This window comes from Protopterus annectens, chromosome 6.part0 (genome assembly GCF_019279795.1).
Source record: "Protopterus annectens isolate FY-2018-M chromosome 6.part0, PAN1.0, whole genome shotgun sequence".
Taxonomy (NCBI): Eukaryota; Metazoa; Chordata; order Ceratodontiformes; family Protopteridae; genus Protopterus; species Protopterus annectens.
Genome location: NC_056737.1, coordinates 1,247,538,546 through 1,247,554,075, shown reverse-complemented (window position 1 = coordinate 1,247,554,075; position 15,530 = coordinate 1,247,538,546). Strand labels below are relative to the sequence as shown.

At 44.4% G+C, this 15,530-nt stretch overlaps 1 protein-coding gene across 1 annotated transcript in view; it reads right to left on the bottom strand.

Annotated features, from left to right (window-relative positions):
• GALNT5 (polypeptide N-acetylgalactosaminyltransferase 5) overlaps positions 1-15,530 on the bottom strand; it is a 512,523-nt gene that overhangs the window by 185,908 nt on the left and 311,085 nt on the right. The window contains exons 5-6 of the mRNA XM_044074838.1: positions 7,070-7,189; positions 6,854-6,971 (exon numbers count right to left, since the gene is read on the bottom strand). Of these exons, the coding sequence (XP_043930773.1) occupies positions 6,854-6,971; positions 7,070-7,189 (238 nt within the window). The remainder of the gene's footprint in view (positions 1-6,853; positions 6,972-7,069; positions 7,190-15,530) is intronic.

Sequence of the window (15,530 nt, the reverse complement as noted above, 5' to 3'; positions counted from 1 at the left end):
AACTTCTTTATCTGATGTTGTTAATCTTCGTTCATTCCTTACTGAAGGGACAGAGTCCCCAGCTACCTTTATCCCTGGGTGGCCCTCATGAAAGGACATTCCTGAGCACAATGGAGCCAAAAGAACCTCTACCTTTGGAGGCCAAATCCAATTTATAATGAAGAATAAAGTTATGAGGTTTGGCCCAAGTCGCAGCTTAGCAAATATCATTGAGGGAAGCCTTAGCATGAAAAGCTGCTGAAGTTACCGTAGACCTTGCTTTCACTCTGTGAGGCAAGGTGACATTGTTCTTGTTGTAGCTAAAGGTAATGCAATTTCTCAACCACAAAGCCAATGTAACTTTTGTGACAGGATGACCTAGTCTTGGTCCAGAAAAAGCCAGAAATAATTGGTCTGATTTACTGGTAGATTTTGTTCTGTCCAGATAAAATCGTATTTCCCTATGAACACCCAAGGAGTGCAGGCAATACTCTCCCCTGTTAGAGTGGTTAGGAGAAAATACTGGAAGATCAACAGATTGGTTGATAGACTACTCTGACACCACTTTTGGTAAAAAGGAAGAATTAGTTCTCAGTGATACCCTATCCTTATGGAAGGTAAGATAACGAGGTTTGATGTATAAGGCTTGAAGTTCTGACAAGCGCCTGGCCGATGTGATTGCAATTAGAAACAAGTTTTCCACGAGAGATATTTTAAATCACATGAAGATGCAGGTTCAAAGGGATGAGCTGTTAGGGCTTGCAGGACCAAGGCCAAATCCTAAGGTTGTTCTGGTTCTCTAAAGGGAGGTTTTAGGTGAAGAACCCCCTTCAAGAAAGTTTTACAGAATCTATGTGACATGAGCGAAGAATCCTGAAAACGAATGTGGAAATTCGAAATGGCAGCTAAATGCACACGAATAGTAGAGGCAGACACCCCAGAGTGGAAAAGGTGTGATAAGTAATCCAAAACTACCAAAACTGGGGCTGACAAGGGGTCAAACTGTTTATTCCCTGCCCATAGAGAAAACATTTTCCATTTATTGAGATAGATTAGTCTGGTGGACGATTTATGAGATGCAATAAGAATATTGCGCACTGGGGACGAGAGGTTTTCCTGCCTGGCAATCACTGGAAGTGGAGAAACCAAGCTGTCAGCTTCAGAGTTGTTAGACTGGGGTGAGTCAGCCCCTGCGGATGGGAGATCAATGTTGGGGATGGACTGAGATGCTATGGTTGATCTAGCAGGTGAGGCCAGAGGAAGGGGAACCAGACTTGTCGAGGCCAATATGGAGCAATGAGGATCATTTTGCTTTTCAACTACCGTGCTTTCTTCAGAAATTGAGAGATGAGGGGGGAGAGGAGGACAAGCATAAAGTAGACCTGAAGGCCAAGCATGGACTAGACTGTCTCTTAGTGACTGGGACTGGGACAGTGAGGGGGGAATCAGGGCAAAATAGTTGCTGCACTTGAAGTTGGTTGGGGAGGTGAATAGATCGCAGCAAGGCTGGCCCCAGCAGCTGAAGATTTTTGCCTTTATCACAGAGTTGAGGGACCACTCATGAGGTTGTAGAAAGCACCTGCTCAATTTGTCCGCCATCATGTTGGAGCTCCCGGGAATGTGCATTGCAATTAGAAAGCGGTTGGAAGCTATCGCCCATTTCCATATTCTCAAGGCCTCTTGGCATAACGGTTAAGATCTGGTGCCCCCTTGCTTGTTGATGTACCAGACCACTGACATGTTGTCTGATTGGATCGTAATAGTCCCTGACGGAAGGATGGAATGAAATGCTTGCAATGCTAGTAGCACCGCCCTCAGTTCCAGGACATTGATATGCAAAAGGGCCTCTGTCTCCGACCAGGTGCCTTGGACCGAGTTTCCCTGACATAGCCCCCCCACCCCCATCAGGGAGGTATCCGTGGTCACCTTGGCTTTTGGCTGATGGGTCCTGAAGGGGCGAGACCATTGTTGGGGATTTCAATTCGTCCACCAGAGTAAATCTTGCCTGTATCTCTGAGTTACACTTATCTGAAAAGAGAAAGGATGTTGTACAGGGTACCAATGAGTGAGAAGTAACCACTGAAGGAGCCTCATGTGGAATCTGGCTAGAGGAACAATGGTGATTGAGGCTGCCATTGAACCCAAGAGTTGGAGTATAGATCAAGTGGAAGATTTGTGGTGACAGAACCTGTTGCCTTATTCTTTGAAGCCTGTGGTCCAGAAGAGATGCTGTGCAACTTTTCATGTCCAACAGTACCCCAATGAATTCCAAGGAATGGGCTGGGGTCGTGTAGGGCTTCTCCCAGTTTATAGTAATTCCCAGGTGTTGTGTTGTGAGGCGAGCATAGTGCAGGGCTTCTTCCAGTAGACGTTTGGTGGGCGCGGTGAGGAGCCAGTCATCTAGATATGGAAACATCTGGAATCCTTGAAGTCGCAAGTGAGCGATAACCACTGCCATGCATTTGGTGAACATTCTGGGGGCTGTAGAGAGACCAAAGGGCAGTGCTCAAAATTGATAGTGACTGGCTCCTATGCGGAAGTGGAGGTATCTTCTTGAGCATTTGTCCATTTTTATGTTGTAATACGCATCCTGAAGATCTACAGAGCACATCCAATCGTCTTCTTCCAGACTGAACTGTGGCCATCCGGAATTTCTCTGTTTTTACAAATTTGTACAGTGTGCTGAGATCCAGAATTGGTCTCCAGTCCCCTGTCTTTTTTGGCACTAAAAAGAACCTTATGTAAAAAACGGATCTTATATGGTCTGGGAGGACAATTTGGATGACTCTTTTTTGTAGCAGCTTTTGGATGTCGTGTGCTGCTGCTTCCCTTTGACTGGGTGGAACATCGGGTAATACTCTGGATGAGGTTGGACAAAGATGGAAGGGGATGCAATAGCCTCTGGATATTATCCGTTGTACCCAAGAGTCAGTGGTTATGTTTTGCCAGGCAGCAGGATACAAGGAAAAATTACCCCCGACCGCTTCCAGAGGTGAGCAGTCAGGCAACGCTTCAGGAGTGCTGATAGGGTTAGCCAGAGAAAGAACTCTGGAACCCTGGTTTCGTAGACCTCCTCTGCCTCAAAAGGGGCATCTTCCATTGGAATTTCCCCCTCTGCCTCTAGGGGAGAACTCGGCATGTGCGTCATGGAAAGAGCCCTGTGATTTCCTGTGCCGCATCTTCCCGCTCCTCTGATTTCTGAAGTAGAATCATTGAGGAGTGGAGTGGAGTGTCTGACACCACCAGCAGATAGGGTCTTGCCAACTTGTTTGCACCTTGTCAGTGTATCTTTAACTTTAGGGCAAAACAAAGAAGCGGCCTTGATGGGGGTGTTCATGAAGGAATCCTTAAAGGAGTCCACAAAGTCACAAAGGCACATCCAGGCATATCGTCTGGTGACTATATCCGTGCCTGCCGCTCTAGCCGCTCCTTCCAGTGTGTGAGAAATAAGATGCATGGAAGAATTGGAAATAGACTGTAGGGTGGCTATCTGAGAACTACGTTGTCACAGACCTCATCAGAAGCAGCTCCTGTCAAGGTTTCAAAGAGTTGGTTGATAAAGTCCCTCTGGAGCCTTGTAAAGTGTGGCAAATAGTTCAAAGACCTTACCTTGAAGGTCGATGAAGCAAACACATGCTTCCCTAGTCTGTCTATCGCCTGGGACTTCTGGTTGGGCAGATGGACAGTTTGGCTCTCTTCTGCCAAGTCTTTCTTAGTTGCAGCCGCCACCACCATGGCATCTACTGGAAGACCTCTTGACCAATGGGGATGCTCAGCTGGGGGCGATAAGATTTTATCAGGCCTCCACAATATCGCTTCCAGGGTGTCAGGAGCCTTCTATGCGCACTGGACGATGAGCTAGACAAGCTCATCGGCTGGCAGGGTAACCCAGGATTTAGGGGGCCAGGCACAAAAGGCCTGCAGGAATATGGATTCCTCTGAGGAAGGATTAGAGGACTTCCAGTCACCCCTCTGTCTAATGATCTCGAGGATTTCACCAAAGGACACCATCAGAGGGTGACCGTGGGGACCCTTCCCCGTCATCAAAGTCTGTATCTTCGGTCAAAGACTCCTCAGTGGAGTCCATGTGCTTCCTCTTGCATGAAGCTTTGTGGGGTACTTCCTCAGTGGAAGGTTCTGGGGAAGACTGCAAAGAGGGGGTCTCCTGAGGTGAAGAAACCTGAGGCCCTTGTGCATGGTGTCTAGAGGTTGTGGCTTGTGAAAGTTGCGGCACAAAGGGGGGAAGAGGACTCCAACATGTGGGGTTTGCCAGCGGAGGCAAGCGCCCTCTCAATGGCCTGGAGGGCCGGCCTGCCCAAGGAGGGATGGGAGTCCAGAATTGAGCACGACAACCACGGAACTGGGGTCACACCTCGCCCCCGACAAGCCGACCCCCAGACTAGGAGTCTCAAGAGGACTGTGAAGTGTGAGAGAGGGAGGATTCCTGGAGGATGCCATAAAAAAATTGGTGTGGAACCAAGAATGCCCTCCCCCATGGCACAGCCACTGGCCTGAGAAGAGCCAGATGCCCAGGGCACCGAGGACCACAAGGACGACTCCAGCTCCAAAATGAGATCCACTATTGGGGTCGGAGGGAGGGAAGCTGCTGTCAGAGTAATGGGCTTTGATACTTGGTTGGAAGTCAAAGGACGAGTGTACGTTGGAGTTTGAGGAGATATACGTTTACCTGAAGGAGGGAATGTGGGTTTCAATGGTTGAGAGAGACCTCTGGCCACAAGCATCTGGCAACAAACCGCAACACATCTTGCTCAGAGAGGCTCCTGGTTGACCTCATAGAGAAACCTGAGGGCGATTCTGGCCTTTCTAGAAAAGGACTATATTGGCTATCAACGAATGGATCCAAGGAATGAGAGTACTTAGTCCTTGCTAATTTGAGAGGTGCAGAGCCCGGAACCAAGGATTTCTGCACTGAAGAGAATGGTGTCAAAGTAGTCTGCGCTGACGACGTCAGTGCCATAGAAGTCGAAGGTGTCTGCACTGTAAAAGCAAGTGTCTGCACAGATGGGTACGGTGCCATCGAGGAAGGTGTCTGCACCGGTAACAATGACAGTGCCGAAAAGGACTGTACCAAAGAGCATGTCAGTGCCGAAAGTGTCTGCACCACGGAGGACAGTAACATCATACTTGGAGCCAAAGAAGATTGCACCAACGGTGCCGAAGGAAAGTGTACCTGAATCGATAGTGTCGGTAAGGGCTGCGACGGGACTGTCGGAGCCATAAGTGTCTGCATTGGGAACTCTGGTGCTGGTGTCAATAAGGAGGACATGACTGGAGCAAGAATCAACTGGGGTGGTGCCGTGCTTGAAGCCGAAAGGGTCACAGGTGGCAGTGCCTAAGTAGTAGTCATTTTCACCTTCTTATGAGTCGACTCCCTGCAATCTCCAGAGGGAGATGAAGTGAGCAACCTCAATGAAGAAGAGGAAAAATGCCTCTTACAGGGTTTAGCAGGAGTGGGTGAGCCCTCCGACCCAGAGATAGCCTCACAGAAAGGAGATTTGAGAAGACCTTTCATGATTAACTTGTTCTTTCTCTCGTTAAGAGTCCTGGTTGAAAAATTTCTACAAATCCCACACAGGGGATCCACAGTAAGGTGGGAGACATTCAAACAATAGACACACAAGTCATGGCCATCGGAAAGCGGTAACTTACGGCGGCAATCCTTACACTGCCCAACACTACTTTTCTTATCCGACATAATGATGTGGAGAAGAACAACAGTATCAAGAAGATGAGGAAAGGCTACCCAAAAGGGTAGGAGAAGGAAGAAGGATTACCGACAATGGTAATGAAGAATTACCCCAAAGGTTAGAAAAGGATAATAAAGGGAAATAGACTAAAGGGAGAGAGTCTTAAGGATACGATAGGGTAGGAGAATAATACAAGAAACTGCTTGAAAAACTTTAAAGTAGAAACAAGATATAAACTTTCAAAAAATTATACACTTAGCTGAAGAGAGTGGCTTGACATGGCTGTACAGCAACTTGGCAAATGAGATCTGAGGTAACAGGGAGCAGAGCCTTTTGGGTAGGACCTTGGCTCAAGAGTTTTTGGCTGACACAAGCTTGATATATGGCCGGCTCGGTTTCGAGAACGGAACCGATAACCCATCAGTAAGGAATGAACGAAGATTAACAACATCAGATTGTTAGTTCTCCTATTTCCAATAGTGTGTCTATGGCAAATAACAGACATATTCATTTTGCATTCTCCTCCACAGGATATGCCTGCTCGATGGGAAACTGGAAATCCTCCCTGCGCATGGGGTATTCAAATGTCACTCCCTCCCACTCACCATGCCTGGCTATTCTATTAATACAAACTGTGTCATCTGGGTGTTAGTCAGACAGAGCTCCATCCCTCTGTGCTACTGTTAAAACCACACCAGAAGTTTGGTCTACCCAGACCCCGCTTGTACATGCTATGCTGCACTTTGCCAATCTGAAGGACTTGCACATAATGGGGTACAACATGTGCCCAATGTGTAAGGAAGATTAATAAAGTAATTAATGATGGATGCAAGTCTGTCTCCTGTTTGGGATCACAGCAGATGCAGGAACATAGGTGGAGGAATGACCATCTTTCTGTTACAGCATTACACTGACGGCTCTTCAGGCCGGTGATGTTCTTCATGGGGTGAGCAGGTGGGAGGAAGCTGGACTGTCTTCTGTCACACTGCAAAGCCATACAGACCAGGTAGTAACAACCAAATGTGTTTTTAAGGTGGATTATATGAGCTGAATATTGTCCAAATGTATTCAAATACGAGTGAGACTAATAATATGTGTAACTGTAGTAGTCACTGTTGGGAGTGTGCTTTTTAAAGAGGCTGACAAAAAATTGCAAATACCCATACCTTAAAGGAAAGTTCTAAATTTTCTCCACCCCAGACTTCTAGACCAGGATCGTAAGTTCCAAGTTCATAGAAATACTTCCGGTCGATAGAAAATAGTCCTCCTGCCATTACAGGGCACCTAAAAAGGAAAAAAAAAATGACAGTTTAAATTAATATGGAATTATTAAAGTGAAATGTAAAATAAAGCCAATACTCACTGGTGCATTAATAACTTACTTTATGGGATCATGTTCCTTTATATTCTCCTTTTTTATAACTTCTGCAGGGATTGGTTTCCAGCCAAAGTTCATGGGCCAGTTAAATATACCTCTCTGGAAGTTGTCAATTGTTATATAGCTGAAAATTAAAAATAAGATTATATTTTGAAAGTAAATATAACATATTACACTGATAAGGAATTTTATTCTCTGCTCTTTGTACTTATACACTTTCCTGATTTGAATCAAAATGACAACAAATACATTAAGAATGAAAATTATTGTAGCAAGCAGGGATACACAGTACAATCTAAAAATGCAATGCCTTGCAAATACATATTACATTACGCAGACATTCAAGACATTTTTGCAGGAGAATAAATAAACATCTGTGATTGTGATCTCTTCCTTGTCTTCCAGAGTATGAATGGTCCTGTCCTGCCACTCCTCTTCCATCTCAGAAATGCTCATAATATAAACTTTCACTACAAGGACCCCAAACTTCATTGCAAAATAAACAAGACCTCATGAAGCGAAAGGCTACTCACCAAAGTATGCTCCTACCTATCGAGCAAGTTGTCTTCATATCAAACAATGTAATAACACTGGAACAAACCAGCAATTTCACAGAAACAGTCAGAGACAAAACTAAAGAATCCTGTAGTACTATTCAACAACATTGACAGTTTTGTATCAAAATTCCATTTAATAATACATAGTTGAGTGCTTTTGTTCCTAATTCTCAGGAACTTCATCAGAACTAATTCTACACTAGAAACAATCATTTAAATATTAAACTACAGTGCATCACATGAATTAAAATAACCAATAAAAACATGCCATCAATCATTCAATAAAAACCTTAAACAATTACACGTACTAGTGTTTTAATTTGAAAACTAAATTAGTGGACACCGAATCAATTAGTTCTGGATGGCTAGTAGCGCTGAATTTTAACTGCCATTTAAGTTCACTTTTATTTAAATCTTCTTCCATAAAATACCCTCTCACATCCATGCTTCCATGCTTAAGCACCACATGTAACACACTGGTTTCCTTCAAGTCTTCAAATTCTGTCTTGATGACTAGAATGGTAACCACAGATTTACTCTGCGATAAGCATGGCCCACAACCGGCAAGATGACAAACACACCAACTAAACTCTAGGTATTGTATGGATCAGTTCTATATAGTCAGCCAGACCACCTGCCTACTAAGAACCTAAAGAACTATGAATTATGCCAAAAACTTTGGAACAGACAAATATTTATTCTTGGTACAATTAAAAAAAGCAAAATCATGCATACAATGCACAACACTCTGGCTGGTGTCAGATTAATAGTGAGACAACAAACCTGTCACAAACACCAACGGTTCCAGTAGAAAAAACTGAATTTCCTGTTTGCACTTAATTTTAAATCGTTTTTTTCTTAAAACTTGCATATTTTCTGTCCTTGACCTAGCACTCTTGTGTGGGGTCATTTACTGCACTGTTATAACTTGATATTACTTGTGAACCTCTGCTATCTCTGTAAAAAAAAAAAAAAAAAAAATCTTGCTTTTTTCCCACTTTTCTGAGAGTTAAAAAAGTTCAGTTACAGGCTTGCTGTCCCTGAACTGTTTGAAAGTTTCTGTGAGGCCATTTTTGCTTGGGCTGAAGGAGGGTCTTTGTTGATCAGTGGCAGTGAATAACATTGAGCAGCTTCCCTGCCCCCCGTAGAGGTGGTTACTGACTTGAAACTGTAGTTTTATTGTCCCTTTTGGGTCTATTCCTGCTTCTTTCCAGCCCCTGCTATCAAGCACGCTTTAACGTGCTTTAGAGCGATTTAGCGCGGAGTTGCCACTAGAGCAGCATCGGGCAGTGCCGGTTAAACAAGGTTAAACTCTTTCTGGCTCCAGAAAGTCTGTTCTTCAATTTTTCCCTTAGAACTGCTCTGTTAGGAACCTAAACAGTTTACACCTACACTAAAAAGTGCAGCACTTGTTCCAAATAGCTTTTTCTTCTCAAAAAGCTCAGCACTTGTCTTATAAGCATATCCCTTGTCTTATAAGCATTCTCTTTGCAGGTCAAGCACTCTTATTATACAAATCTCTCACTAGCAAAACCCCCCAGGAGTGCCCACTTCCCTGCTAAGCCCACTACTTTTCTGTCTCATACCAACTCATAATTCTTTCTAGCATGTCGAAGGGTCAGATGCTGGCGTCCTCTCCTGCCCAGTTGGTGAATCTGGGAATTCTGAGACAATGTTACAATTGCCTCATGTACACGGACAACCCTCTCCTCCTCCCACGTAACACTAACACTTGTGAGAGATGCAGCTATTTAGCCAGACTGGAGGCTGAGCTCTCTCAACTCAGGACTGGCAAGACCAGGCAGGAGGAGAAGGCAACTACACACACCACAATACCAGTCTCACATAACTCAACCACACCACTGAATCAAACACATAAACACACTAAGACATACTTGGAGGCTCTGAGTAAAATTTACCTAAACAGCAGAGGCCTCCAAAGCAGACACCCAAGCAACTGCAAACTCAATACACCACACAAACAACACATAAACAACAAAATCAGTGTGCAAAGCAGTCACTGCCCTTAAGGCCAAATACAACACCAAACATACTTGTCATAGGTGACTCCATAGTCAGACACACTGACGTCCCGCTCACCAGACTGAGTAAGGAGAAGGTCACAGTAAGCTGCCTGTCGGGCGCTAGAATCCGCCACATAACGCAAGCACTCAGGTCTCTCAACAGCAGGTACAAGTACGACTCAGTCATTGTCCACGCTGGTGTCAACGACCTGAGACGTACCTCCTTGGACTACATGAAAAGAGACATTGAGGAGCTCTCTGATTATGTAGCCCAGGCAGGTATGACCCTGACCTTGAGCAGTATCCTACCTTCACCTAGAATGATGCCACAATACAGTGATAAGATGATCAGCTTTAATAATTGGCTTAAATTCTGGTGTCATTCAAAGGGATCCAATGTCTGTCTGCCTGGGATGACATGCTGGACAAGCCATGCTGCTTCAAGGGACAGCTTGCACCTGACACCCCTAGGCTTCCGGATATTGGCAAAGGCTCTTGCCACCCCATAGTGCCTTTTTAGGCAAGGCTCAAATTCTAAACCTACCACCCTAGAATACAAAAAGGAAAAAACTAAGGGTAATGCTGCTCAATGCCAGAAGTCTCAATCTCAAGATGCACGACTCGAGGCCCTTCTCAGTATGGAGAACATCGATGTCTGTGCTGTGACAGAAACCTGGTTCAAGGCTCCTGAGAGCACCCCAGCACTATCAGGTTTCACCTCATATCATGTGTTCGCCCCAAAATCCGGACAACACCAAGAAAGGAGGGGTGTCCATATTCATAAAGGACACCCACACCTCAAGGTTGGTGGCAACGCACGATGCATCGGAGACCATCCAGGTGCAATTAACCATAGGCAAGACTGCTCTGCAATTTGTAGCATGTTACAGGCCACCCTCTCAAACTCAGGAACCTCACATGGCCTTCCTAAAACATTGGAGGGATAAATGTATCTCCAAACACCATCATACTAGGTGACTTCAACTACCCTAATATAGACTAGGAACACTACTCAAGCCCAAACACTCTAGCCCAAAGGTTCCTGGAGTTCATAAACTCAAATGCCATGGAACAACTAGTCACCATCCCCACAAGAGGAGAAAACATACTTGATCTCATCATCACGAACATGGGATCACAATGTTCAACACCGGAAGTATACCCCTCACTGGTGAGATCAGATCATAAACTAATCTCGCTGGAGGTCCTCATCCCGCCCCCACCTGAAATAAAAAAGACCACAGTGAAAATCTTCTCAAAAGCTGATTTCACACTTCTAAAAACTAGTGTGGTCTCCTTTAAGGCCCCTGAGCCAGTGGTAAACATTACTCAAACCGCTGAATCACTTACAAATGCCTTCTACCAGCACCTACAGGACTGCATGGATCAGGCAATCCCAAACAAAACTAAGACTCTTTGTACCAAAGGCAAGCGTCCAGTCTGGTGGACCCCAGCCATAAACAAGCTCTACAACAAAAGGAGGAAGCTACTACAAGATAGAGCAAAATCCTTGAAAGGTAAGACACCTTTGATCATTATAAGTAAAAACTAAGAGCTCTCATAAAATCATCCAAGGCAAATTTTGAGAGAGAAATCGCCAAGGACTCAAAGACAATCATAAGGCCTTCTTTAGCTATGTTAGAAACCTAGGAGGAAACTCCCAGATATGCTCAGAATTAGTTCAAAATGATGTGAAGATTACTGAACCTGCACACATTGCCAACATACTGGCTGACAGGTTCAGTGCAAACTCCCCCAAAGGAGAGATATCTATACCAGAGGATTGTAGCCCCCAAACATCTCCAACGCCCAGGTGAGAACTGCTCTCTCCAAAGCATAAAACACAGCATCCATGGGACCGGATGGTGTCCCCGGCTGTGTGCTCCACGAACTCAATGAGGAATTAAACCCGCAGTTAGGACAGCTGTTTAATCTTAGCCTCACCTCAGGATACGTACCCAAGGAGTGGCGCCGCGGCGACTGTGGTCCCACTTCACAAGGCGGTGCCTCCACCGACCCTGGAAATTACCGTCCCATTAGCTTGACAAGCCTTATCTGCAAAGCCATGGAGAGGATCATAATGGAACTCATAAATAAAGACATAGGGAACTTGCAGACTTTGGATCCAACCCAGTTTGGCTTTGTCAAAGGCAGATCATGCCTTTTAAACTTGGTTGACTTTTTCGAGACAGTCACCAAGGCCATTGATGAGGAAAGGCAGTCCATACAGCCTACCTTGACCTGGCAAAGGCCTTCGACACAATACCCACTCAGGTATCATCGAAAAACTCATCAGCTTGAATGTAAACCCATACATCACAAGATGGGTTGCAAACTGGCTAAGTGACAGAACCCACAGGGTCAGAGTTGCTGGAGCCATGTCAGACTCAAAGCCTGTCACAAGTGGTGTCCCACAGGGCTCAGTCCTGGGTCCACTCTTGTTCAGCATCTACTTTTCTGAAGTACAAGCAAACACAGGAGGGTTATGGCTGACAAAGTTTGCAGATGACTGCAAACTGGGCGCCATAGTCGAAAACACATCTGACACAGATATCCTTCAGAAGGGCCTCACAGAAGCGGATAACTGGTGCCAGAGCCATGGCCTAAAGTTAAATGCCAAGAAATGCATAGTCATACCCTTCGGGAAAAACAAGGTTACCCTAGCTACCATATAGGTGGCAATCCACTGAGCACAGAAGAAGTCATCAGGGATCTGGGGACCCAGGTTGACAGTAGCCTTTCGTTTGACACTCATGTTGCTAAAGTAGTTAGGAAAACCTTCTACATTGCCCACCTGATCATGAAGGGATTCACATCTAGATCAAGGGAGGTCATCGTCTCCCTGTACTCATCACTCATTAGACCTATGATTGAGTACAATGCCCCATTCGGAATGTATCTGACCCGACACCTGCAGCAGCTGGAAAGGCCCCAAACGTTCCTCACCAAAAGGATAAAGGGTCTCAAAAATATGTCTTATGCTGCCCGAATGAAAGAACTCCAGCTCTATTCAGTCTCATACCGCTTGCTCAGAGGTGACCTGTGCCTGACATATACGGCCATGTCAAACCCAGATTTGATGAATATGCTTCACCTCAAAAAATCTAGATCCCTCAGAACCACAAGGGCGGGAGACTTAAACCTTGACACGGTTATTAATAGAACGTGCTGGAGGGACAGATTCATCACCCAGAGACTCCCTATGCTGTGGAACAAAATCCCGGTACATGTGAGGCAGAGCACCTCGCTGGCCTTGTTCAAGAGGAATCTTGACCAATGGATGGGAGATCGCAGATATACCCCAGGGATTACTTCAGTGTCACTGCTTGACAGAGGCACAGCAAAATAATAGGCATAGTTTTATTCAAACTAAAGGGGTGGCGAAAGCCAAATAACTATGGGCTAGGCTTATAAATGCCCTTGGGCAGATAGCCTAGTATGAACCTATGAACCTATGAACCTATAAAAAACAAATAATTGAAAAACTGTAACAGGAGCAATGAGACAGAGTTTTATTGAGGCAAGGCAAAACAACTAAAAAAATAAACGCTCCACAGAACAACTCATACGTTTTCATCCGAGTACCTCCCAGACTTCATCTGAAGTCTGGGAGGTACTCGGACGAAAATGCATGAGTTGTTCTGTGGGGCGTTTATTTTTTAGTTCTTTTGCTTTGCCTCAATAAAATGCTATTTTATTGCTCCTGTTCCAGTTTTTCGATTATTAGTATTGAGACTTTTCACTAACTCAAGACAAGCAGTTGTTCAGGCATTAAGAAACTACTGTTCATCAGACTCTTGCAGCAAAGTATAACTTTACTGCCAGCAGAGCAGATCGTCAGCAAACCAGAACAGCAGACTTGCTTTGTCTGCAAAGGACAAACATAAGCTTCTACTAACTTCATACAGACAGAAGCAACAACTACCTCTTGGCTCATTTTATTCATGAAAGGCCCAAAAACCCTTATATCATAACATCCATGCAAGAACAATACAACACTAGCAGTCACCAAAAAATGAATTCAGCAAAAGTAACAATATATGGAAAAGATGGGAAGCTAATACCAAAAAGATAGAAATGTCATAATGAATACCTCACACAAATATATTACAGATTTTTATTTATTTACTTATTTTACATTTGTTAACTGCGGTGGTGGTGCTGCGGTAGCGTTGTCGCCTCACATTAAGACGTTGTCCTGTTCGATTCTCAGTTAAAGCATCTTCTGTGTGGAGACATGCATGAATGGGCGTACCTTCGTTGAAGGTTGTGCGACAGGGCTGACAACTCGGTACGTAAAAATCTACTGCCAATCATTAGCGGACCGGAGTTCTGCTGTGGCATCCCCTAACCGGGAAAAGCCGAAAGATACAACAACAACTTATTTTACATTTGTTGACCGGGATAGTCCAACTGGATATATGTCCATTTTCACTGGAGGCCCGGGAAGAAAAGCTCCAGATAACACAGATAAAACATAACAGATACAAGTCAAACATATTTACAAAGCCCTCTAGTAGGTACTCACAATATACACAGTATGTAATAGTATACAAAAACAACAGGTTGCAGCAAGCTATTATGAGCAAGAGATGCATACAATATTAATTTAAATAAGGTATTGAATAAGTAGTGATTAATCAGGGTTAGTACAGGGACAAAGCCAGTGCTCTTTAAAATACTGTCTGAGGCCTTTTTTGAAGAGACTTAAGAAGGTTCGAGGGTAAGGTTAGATGGAAGTGAATTCCAAGTTTTACCAACGATGCTGGCAAACAGGGTGTTGCCAGCTGAGATAATGGCTTTGTGGGTTTGGACCAACAGTTTATTGGATGATCGTAGTTGCCTTGAATTACTGTATGGCTTTATGATATTTTTGAGTGCCGGAGTATTTTCAGGGTGGTACAGAATTTTGTGTGCTACTATAAGCTGATTGAACAGAAGTAGGCTAGGCAGTTCTAGCAGAGAAGACTGAGGTGTTGACAGTGACGTGTCCTATATGTTGAGCCTATGGCAAACCTGGCGATATGGTTGTAGCAGTGAGAGAGCTCACTGAGTGCAGTTTTACTCAAATTAGAGAGTATGGGGGAGGCATATAGAATGGCAGAGAGCAGGCATGAGCAGGCGATTGCAGACCTAGCTAATGGAGTTAGAAAAGGTTTGCTACTATATAATGAGCCAACCTTTTTATTAATGGTTTTTATAGTTTTATTGATATGCAGATCAAAGTTGAGATTATTGTTCACTATTACTCCTAAAGGCTTAGTATGGTCATTTGGAGAGATAGAGGAACCGTTGCTGGGTGTTATGGAGAAGGAAAATGGGGTGGATCTACTGGTGGGGGCAAAGAGGAGCAGTTTAGTTTTTTGGGATTTAACAACAGATGGTGATTAGAGAACCAATTTTCAACGTGTTAAATGTGTTTTGTATTAAGGTTTACAGGTCTAAAGGGGAGGAGGCCGTACAGATCAGGGTAGGATTGTCTGCATATTGAATGCAGGTTGCATCAGGGATGGCAGTATGAAGATTGCTGATGAAGACAGAAGAGAGTAGAGGACCTAGAATGGAGCCCAGATAAATAATTGCATTACTGACAGTGGTGGTACACCGCCTCTCCGTTCCCTGACAACCAGGACATGTTTATTCAATGTCTGTAACAGAGTTTGCATTTACCTATCCATGACTACCATGGTTTAGTACGTGTAGGAGGTTTGTGCAGTGGTTAGGGGCATTTACTTAGTGACTGCTTCGTTGTCAGACTAGTGAATGTCGGTGAAGTGAAATTTCGATTATTTCATCTGTCGGTGATTTCGTGTCGGAGTACTGAATGTCGATATTATGACTTGTCGATGAAGTCATATGGACCCCACCTCATTATTGGCAGTAG